The sequence below is a fragment of the Sminthopsis crassicaudata genome, chromosome 2 (genome assembly GCF_048593235.1).
Source record: "Sminthopsis crassicaudata isolate SCR6 chromosome 2, ASM4859323v1, whole genome shotgun sequence".
Taxonomy (NCBI): domain Eukaryota; kingdom Metazoa; phylum Chordata; class Mammalia; order Dasyuromorphia; family Dasyuridae; genus Sminthopsis; species Sminthopsis crassicaudata.
The window spans coordinates 538,106,662-538,116,661 of record NC_133618.1 but is presented as its reverse complement, the minus strand read 5'-3'; the positions used below and the strand labels follow the sequence as shown (position 1 = coordinate 538,116,661).

General features: G+C 35.8%; 1 protein-coding gene across 4 annotated transcripts in view; it reads left to right on the top strand.

Moving 5' to 3' along the window:
• Positions 1-9,077, top strand: part of IQCH (IQ motif containing H) — a 296,963-nt gene extending 287,886 nt beyond the window's left edge. For all 4 annotated transcript variants that reach the window (XM_074294733.1, XM_074294734.1, XM_074294735.1 and 1 more), the window contains 2 exons: positions 5,570-5,678; positions 8,085-9,077. In XM_074294733.1, coding sequence (XP_074150834.1) covers positions 5,570-5,678; positions 8,085-8,186 — 211 coding nt within the window. In that variant the 3' untranslated portion in view covers positions 8,187-9,077. The remainder of the gene's footprint in view (positions 1-5,569; positions 5,679-8,084) is intronic.
• Positions 9,078-10,000: the final 923 nt, after the last annotated feature.

Below are 10,000 nucleotides of genomic sequence, written 5' to 3'. Positions count from 1 at the left end.
AGATGGCATTGCACAAAGTGGCCCTTGCATACGTTGGTTTTTAAAAATATGATTGATTTGTTGCCAAAAGGTTAGTTTTAACAGCTATCTACACAAGCACATGAGTACACATAGACGCAAACACATGCGTGTTGCATATGCCCAATGCCAACATTGCTGCCAGCATCCATCTCTAAAGCTGGAAAGCTGAGAATCTGAGAATGAGCTCAGCTGGGATGGTCCAAATAAGCAGTACTAAGCATTTCACCATAGTTTTCACCATGACTTTCCTGATGTCAGGGGGTGGCATTTGTAATCTCTGGAGCAGACTGATAGACATTTCCTTGAATGTTCACAGAATTTGAGCACAAGAGGAAATACCTAAAGCCAAACGCTATACCCTCAGCCTTAACTGGTCTTTCTCCTGTCCATTGATCCCATGCTCCTATTACTTAATATAGGCCCATTTTCAAATACAGCAACCCTCATTTTACCTCAGCTACTCCTAAAGAGTCCAGCACAAGTATCTCTCTCTACTCATCTCAACTGTTCTCTGAAGACATCAAAGGAGTAAGAGCCTGTATATACATCACTCACCCTTCTTTCACAATGGCCCCATTCTCCTAGGTACCCTGACAAGTATATAAGGGAAGGGAAGAGGAGGACTGAGGATGTGATGCACAGATTCACTCATTCATCAACTGTGTGCAAGGCTCTATGATGGACATAAGGATGAATAAAGCAGTTTATAATCTACTATTGTTGAATTTGTAATCTACTATTATAATTCACTAACATTACAAGTAACCCTAATACAAGACAGCGTATATATCATGAGAGGTTTGAACAGATTGTTGTTGTTTTTAAAGAATAATGTTTTTTTTATTATTTTTCAAAATACATGCAAATGTAGTTTTCAACATTCTCTTACAAAATCTTGTGTTCCAAATTTTTCTTCCTCCCTCTTCCTCTCCCCGTTGCCCTGGAAAGCAAATAATCCAATATAGTTTAAACATGTGCAATTCTTCTAAACATATTTCCACATCTATCATTCTACACAAGAAAAATCATATCAAAAGGGGGGACATGCGGGAAAAAACCAAGCAAAGAAACAAAACAAGAAAAATTAAAACACTATGCTGTGATTCAGTTTTCATAATCTTTTCTCTGGATGTTGATGGCACTTTCCATCACAAGTCTATTGCCTTGAATCATCTCATTGTTGAAAAAAGCCAATTCTACCACAGTTGATTGTCTCATAATCTTGTTGTTGTGTACAGTTCTCATCACCTCATTTAGTATCAGTTCATGAAATCTTTCCAGGCTTTTCTGAAATCAGCCTGCTCATCATTTCTTATAGTACAATAATATTCCATTGCATTCATGTATCATAACTTAACCAAGCAGTGTTAGAAAGATTCATACATGGAAGAGATCCTATATGGTTGATAAGACTCAAGAAAAGTTCCATGAAGAAGAAATCTTAAAGGATACAGAGAATTCTGAAAAAGATGGGAGGAAGGCAGATGTGGCAGAGTGATGGGAGGAAGCATGCCATCATTTCAAGCAAAGGAGACAGCATGGGCAAAAGCATGAAAGCCCAAATGTCAGCATGTTTGGAGATCATCTAGTCAACATTAACTAGAATGTCAAAAATGTATAGGGAAATGGGGGAAATAAGGTAGAAAGATATGTTAGGGGGAAAAAAAAGGAAAGGAAAATTGATAGATGGGTAGAAAGAAACCTAGATATTCCCTGCTCAAGTGGGAAGCCCTTTCATTGGAATGCTTAGAAAAGAGCTCTAGTAATTAATCAAGATATTCCATGAAATGGTAAGGTCTTCTGTCCCCTTTTTTATCCAGTTAGTGACTTCAGGCAGCTTTGCATGGCTGCTTCCTACAAATTAGTTATTCCTTAATTGATCCCTGCTATGTGCATTTGTTTCCTGGGTCTCTTGCTCTGCTTAGACTTAGTAATATAGTAAGGATATTGTTTTAGACATAAAATCTGGACATTTTAGAGCTGAAAGGGATCTCAGAGCTCCTCTCCAGGATGTCATATGAGTATTCAGTGCTTTTCCAAAAAGTTCCTCCTTCCTCAGGGAAGGATCATTGGACCCAGATGGCAAGAGGAGGAGGAGAAAGTGAGGTTGATGACTTCTCACAGCCCTCTCTCATTTAGACTCAATTCATTTGCATGAATCATCATTTCCTTGATGTCCTCTTTGAGAAAGAAGGACAAACATCCTCTGTGAGTAGTTGTGGGTGCTGCCTCACTGGGGACCCAACAACTGGTTGGTTGAACAACACATCTCCTTCTTTTTCCTTTTCTTTCTTCTTTTTCTTGCCTTCTCTCTGACTGTGATAACACATATCATACCATTGTCCTGTCCAAAAGAATGTAAATTTTGATCTATATCTAGCCACTGGTCCAAGAAGGCTCTGGAAGGAAAAGTGAGACAGGTAACCTTTCACATCCTTCCCTCACTTAAATCCAACTCATTTGAATGCCATGGAATCGCCTCCCTGATGTCACAGTTTTCTTGGTGAAGGAAAGATGGACAACAACACTAGCTCCTTAACCTATTAATGCCCAAACAAATTATATTAGCTTTCTATTTGTACTTATAGCAAGAAATATGCAAACAAGATATAGTTGGAATACTGGATCAAGTTCTTTTCCTATTTCCTCTAATGCTACTATGAGCACATACATGAATATAGGTTTGACTTGCCTCCCATTCCTCAATCCTCTAATTCTCAAACTTTTACTTTTACTTTCCCTAAAGAAAACAGCAGCTTATGACTAGTGCCTGCAAGTGCCAGTGCCAGGGGTGAACCATTTTCCCCTTCTTTCTAAATCTCTCATTCTTTTATCATAGAATACAAAAGGGCACAGGCCTTTGAGGAAGAACTTAGGGAACCAAGCAATAGCAGTGCCAACAAGTTTGCAAAGAGTTTGTAGTTAGGAAAAGTTGGTCAGGGAATCTAGGAAGTTAGAAAAGGTTTAGGAGGTTTAGGAGGAGGGTAGATCCAGAAGTTAGGAATCTAAGCAAACACATTGAGTTAAGGCATTAGGGGTTTCTTAAATACAATTTTACCAAGACAGAAAGTGATGAGAAGGCTTACACAAATTTGGGCCTGCATCTGTGGCCCTATAAGTGTCTTCAGCCTGCAAAGAAATGTTATAGATCATGCACTAAGCACTGGGAATATAAAGAGAGCCAAAAGCACTAAATCAGTTCCTGCCTTTAAGGAGCTTAATGGGGAAACCAATATGTAGATGATAGGGAGCCACTGGAATTTATTAAGCAGGGGCTGACTTGGACAGACGTACAAATCAAAAGTCTCTAGTTAGAACTTTTCTTTAGCAATTGGTTGAACTTCTCTTATGACATTTAGATTGTCTTGTAGCCATTTCTTAAATTTTCCTTATATTCTCTGTTAGACTATAACTCCTTATAGACTATATTCCTTATATTCTCTGTTAGCCTTTCCCTCTCCAGCACCAGAAGGTCGGGTTCTCTCTGAGGAATTTCCAATCTTTCTGGTCACTTAACCTTCCCCTTTAAGGTTACCTTACTTCTGCTCTGTATCTATCATGTAAATATATATATATGTATATGTATATATATATATATGTATGTATATATACATATATGTGTGTGTATATATATATATAGTTATTTGTTTCATTAGTATATGTAAATTTGTTAGAGACAGAGACTGATGTTATACTTTTGCTTTTCTTTGTATCTCCAGTACTTAGCACATAGCAAGTACTGAATAAAATGCTTGATGATTGATTAAATGATCAGCTGATTCTGATAAAACTTGCTATGGATTTCTTTTCAAGTTTGCTAAATATAAAATCCCCTAGCCACTTAATGGTGAACAGATGGTAAGATCTGTTGATGGTAAAGAGAGTAGTTGTTAGATAACAGAAAAAGCCACTAATAAGAAGAGCTTAAATTGAGGACTGGTGTCTAGGGCAGTGTTCTCATGATCAAAGAGCATATTTGTTTTAAGTTTGTAGCACACAACAATTTTCACCACTACTCTCTAAATCTTCACCTTCCTTCACAATGACTTGGGTTCAAAAGCTCAATTGTGTAAGAATAGGTTAAGGAGACAAGGATAGAAAATAATATCTATGACAGATCTAGGGCAGGGAGAGGGCTTCCATTGACTAAAAGCTCAGGATGATACCTTTGATATGACAGCCAATTCAATTCAACCAAAATGTTTTAAAGACCAAAAATGAACTGCATTGTGTCTGGAGGGAAATACAAAGATTGTGTTAATACAAATAAAGGATTCAGAGTGAGGACAATGTTAGTCTAGCTGCTGTGACCAGATGATATTGTCAGTATTGTGTATACTTTGGGGTGCCATAGTTTGACTGTATCTTAAAGATGAGGAACATGGAGGGAAGGATAGATCATAAGAGCCATTTCCAAATATTTGAAGTCTGATCATGTGGAAGAGACATTAAAGTTACTCTGCTTGACCCCACAGGGCAGAAGCAAGATCAGTTTATAGAAGTTAACCAAAAGCAAATTTCTACTTATATGAAAGGGAAAGGGGGGGGGGGGGGAACATTTCTATCAATCAGTTATCTAAAAATGAAAGACTACTTTGAATTTCCCAATTCCAAAAGTCTTAAAGCAGAAGTTTGTCTGGAATCTTGAAGAGATTATTGCTGCTAAGGTGAGACCTTATTGGCCTCTGCAGTACCTTCCACCTTTTCCCTTCTCTAAAAAGGAGCAAAAAGCCTTAACTGTCAAGGAACTTAGATTTCAGAGAAGTCAATTCAAGACACAGTGATGCAACCAATAGAATAGTAACATAAGGATCTATTTTCTCTCTAAAAAAATCCGGAAATTATACTTTCACTACTTTTCTTAAAAGTTGCTGTGAGAAAAGAATCTCATAAATATGAGTTATTGTATATTATTATAGAATCAGAATCTTAAAGTAGTAAGACTTACAAGGTCACTTTATGATTAATTCTGTGCCTATGGTTGGGGTGTATAGAGTGTGTGTGTGGTCTTGGGAATGTAGTAAAATTAATTTAATATTTTCCCTTGTAGCACAGGTAGATAGCAACCGATGAGTGTAAAAGAGTAAGTAGACCACAAAGAAAAATGGCACAATTCTATTGTGTGGAAGCACACATAAAAGTCTCAATAATGCCGAGGTTCAGATGTTTCTTTATTCAAGGGAATTATGTCGGGCATGAATTATTCTCATGTGCATAGCAACAGTTCTATTAAACTAATTTAAACATTAAAAACATATGAGCTTATACTACTGTCCTAGCTCAGTGGTAGCCTTTTGCTTAGAATAACTGAACCCAATGCTATCTTCTGCTAAGTTGATTAATAAACAATATTTATTACACAAATCCTTTTTGTTGACAAGTTAAAATGGAGCCTCATCTTTCATATCTCCCTGAAGATTGCCACCTTGTGAGATTGAAAATACTCATTAAATTCCATCACCAGACAGGCACAAATGAGAGGGTGATTGTTTTTAAGCATGTGAGAGGGAATCATTGGTAAACTCATTTGTTTGGATATCATTAACAGAACAATCGGAGAGGATCTCCAGGGGGTCCTCATGACCTTTGCTCACAATCTCTTCATCATCCATCAAGAAATATCATCACCTAATATGCAAGGCCAGACCAATTTTAAGGTGAGGTGTTAATTAACTAACGATCCTGGTTAATTTCTCTACAAGGGCTGAAAATACCTCATGCTGTATTGTAAACAAGTGCTAAACCATCCTTTTTTATTGTTAGCAGTACATATTTTACAATGTGGAGGGTCAAGATTGTAAGGTTCCCACTGAACTTGTTAGTTAAATTTAATAGTTTGAAACTTTTCCTTTGAAATTTAGTAGACTTACTTTAACTTAATGCCATTTCCAAACCTATGTTTCAAAAGTGAAAGAGCCCATTAGAATGTCACGTTCAGGTCAGGAGACTGTCACAATCAGAATCAAAGCTAAAAATGTCCTTTAAATAATACCACAGATTAGTTGGTTATTTCTTGAGGAATTAAGAGTCAATGAAGTCATAATAAGATAGACTAATTCCTGTGTGCCTCAGTTTCCTTTTTCTTTAAATGATTTCTAAGGCTTCTTCCTGCTCTAAAATTTGCTCCTAACATGGAGCATTGGAACACCAGCACTATATTTTGTGTCATTTGCTCTGGCCCAGTTTTATTTAATTATAATAGTTAATTTCATTTCTGACCTCCTGAGGCCTGTGAGTAGTTTTAAGGATGTTGACAGAAGTTCAGGGCAGGATTATATACCAGAGATCTTCAATGTTCAAAAAACAGGATGGTTGTAATCCTAGCTAGGCAAAAATGGTCATATAAGAATGATTCTAATTCATCATTAACCAACCAGCCATGACTTAAAAACCAAGATTAAGTAAATCAGAATATCATATTCACTTTTCCTCATAAGTCCCTTCCCCTGAAACAGAAAGCTATATACATTTGTTCTTGAATACATTCAATTGTTCAATATATTTTCTTCTACAATAGGTCAATTTTAATAATAATAATAATACAGTCTCCTATTGTATAGTGGTTTATACTTTTCTGGATATTTTCATATTCATTATCATATGAAGAAATAGTATTATATACGGTCCCATAATATTAAAGATATTCACTGTCCAAATGGGACCAGTACTCCATCCCTTTTCACTAGTCCCAAATGGTATGTGTTCTATTTCACATCATAGTCTATTGTTAGTCTAGTATATATGCTAACTAACTGTCCATATACACAAATTTGCAAATGACATGTTCAAATTTGGAGATCATCCAAAAACAGAAGGTCCAGGCCAAAACCCGCTGGCCTCTTAGCTTAGTCCTAAGGCAAGCAAAGTTTATAAACTCCTATTCAAGTGAAAACTATTTCTATTGCCTTTTTCTGTGTTTTGTGTGTGTGTGTGTGTGTGTGTGTGTGTGTGTGTATTTTTATATATTTCCTCAAAACTGTTTCAAAGTGTGTTGACAGGTCAATTGTTTTTAAATGTCTTTAAATGGTCCCCTACCCTGTACATGCGACTAAGTTCAACAAACTGTTTGAAATATCATAACTAATTTGTCTTAAAAAAAGTTATAAGGGACAAAGGTGCTACTTTTGTAGGACATCTTCATTTCCTTGTTTCTTATCTATCTTATCCACACTCCTAAATGGAATCAGTATAGAATGCCTTTTTTTTTTTCAATAACTTATTTAAAATAAGTTAAAGGGTTAACTAGGGAGGAATGGATTTTTTAGCCCTACAAGATAAAATATTAAAAGCCCCCAAATTACATAAGTGATAATGATGATGATGGCTAGTATTTATATATACATTTAAGGTTTGCAATGCAGTTTACAAATATCATCACTTTTGATCCTCACAACAAGCCTGGAAAGTAGATATTATCATCATTCTCATTTTACAGGTGAGGAAACTGAGGCAATATTCAGGATCTCACAGCAAGTTAAGTGTCTTAGTCTGGATTGGATCTCAGATCTTCCTGACTACAAGACCAATACTCTAACAATTATGCTTTCTCAATGCCTCTATAAAATAATAATCACAACATAAAATTAACTATCTATATAAGAATTTGATTTCTGTAACACTTTTATGTAAAAGAGTTCGCCATCTACTCCTTCATTTATCCAGTAGAGTATGTTAGAGTAGCTTTTTTTCAGTTTGCGGACAAGAAAAGTAAAGTACTGTGAGATTAAGTAATTTGCCTAATATTGTCATCTAGTTAGTGGTGATTCAGGACCAGAAGCCAGGTTTCTTGACTCTTATACTGAACCAAGTGCTCTACTTCTCCATGCTGGCTCAAATATAGTGTCTATTCCTATATATAATAGAGAATAAATCTACCTGCAAAGTAAAAACTATGTTTAAAATGAATCATTGGAGCTCTTTTCTGAAAAGTAACCAATGGCTTTATAAGCCTTCATATGTCATTAAGCCATACTTGTAATTCATAAGACTGCATATGATTGCCAAGAAGATTGTTTAACCATTTTGTAAAAGACTAATAGATATTATTTTCTTATTCATTACAGAGGTTCGTTAGGGATATTGAGGCAGTCCTAGGAATTACAGCAGAAAACAAAATAAAATTTGAAGAGGAAGCTGCCAAACCTGATAATAGCTTCTTCATCTGAGAATCATACTTCATTGATACCTGCAAATTCTATCATTCTTGATACTCATTTGGAAACGACAACAATTTTCTCAGTGACTCCGAGGAAATTTAACTTTGCCTTCTTCTAGCAGTCAAATGAAAACTAGGTAGTGTGAGAAACTGGAACAATATTCTTCATTATTTGCTATTAAGGGATCTTAATTTGTCAAACTATAATTGTAATTCTATATTTAAGTTTGTATGCACTGAACTTGTTTTAGCCAACCAAAAGAAAAAAAAAACCAACAAGAGAAATCATTTCTCTATTTAATACTATGCCTTTATATGCATCAGACTTAAGAAGATTCTATTTTTTAAACTTTATGGGTAGGTGGGTTGAGGGAGAATAACTTGTGGATCCTTGATTATTCCCGAGAGGAATTTGTTTCCTAATAAGAAACTTTTTCTTTCTTCTTTATTTTTTTTAAACCTATAATCATTGTCATCTTTCAAAACCTAATTGTCCTTTGTTTTCTTTTTTAAAATTGTTGAGATTTTTAAAAATCCTTTTACCTTGACTGTATTTTCTTTATGCCAAGTCAAAAAAAAATTTTGGGGTCATTTCCAAACAGTTGATCCTAGTAGTCTACCATCAGCCTCTAACTAAAGCTACAGAATTTATCTAGATGGCAGCATGTGCTCTTATTTTAAGCTGTAGAATAACCCCAATCCTGTCAATTGAATAAACAATCTTGTTCCCCAGTTCTTGGGGTTCACCGCAGTCATAAGATTTTCACTAGTAATGGTACATACAATACATGTATTTAGCTGTATTTCTTAAAAGGCAATTGTCAAAAATAAAAGGTGCCAAGTATAAGCCAAACTCTCTATTTCAATACCCTAGTAAAACTGCAATGTGATCCAGTTTTGTGGGAGAATGGAAAAAAATAAAGTCTAAATCAAAATGTTTAAGTAATGTTGATTTCTGTTTAAAATAAACATTTTAAAATGAGTATGTTGAGCTTTTGTTTTGTTTTTGTGATAGTATTTCTATCATTCCTTATCTTCACTTTAGCTCTAGCTTGAGCATTCCTGCTCTATATTTCACCATTTTCTTTTAGTTTTGGCCTTTATTTTCCTGCAGTTGAAAACACATTTATCAGCCAGGTTTCCTGCCCGAGTTAGGTACTAGGATGACCCTTCCCTGTTGCCAGATACCCTCGAATCCATATCAGCTGTCCATTGTCCAGACACTCGACTGATAGAAAGGACAACAAGCCCATTAGAGTCAAGCCTCAATCCCAGCCAGAGCAACATAAGGTCCCAGAGACTCATTAGTTCACTGGCACAGTAGTGTCCTGAGAGTAAATGAAACCCTCTGTCTCCTTATGTCTCTCATCTGCTCTAGACTTTAAAAGAAAACTGTCTCAGTTTTGTTCAGCACAGCAGTGGAATTGTTCACATGGTGAGAACCCTCTCTTAATAGTAAAAACTGTTAAATCTATTAGGGACCTTTTTTTATTTGAATTTTGATTAGCACTTCTGAGCCTGGGGCTGCTGGCAAAGAGGAGAACTAGCTTATTCCCATTTACCTTCATGGGCCTACACTGCTGCTGTCTCAGACGATGTCACTTTGCATTTCTTCTGTCGTCAGCTACAAACTGCAACATCCAAACACATCGTCTATTGTCAGACACAGTACTCTGCAGTAAAACATGTGGAGCTTCATATCTACATTATCTTTTATATTTAACAATAAGTTTAAAACTGTTCCGAATGAGTGTGGATCATAGGATTGCATATGGATTTAGAACTAAAAAGGATTTTAAATCTCCCTCTTCATTTTAGGGATGA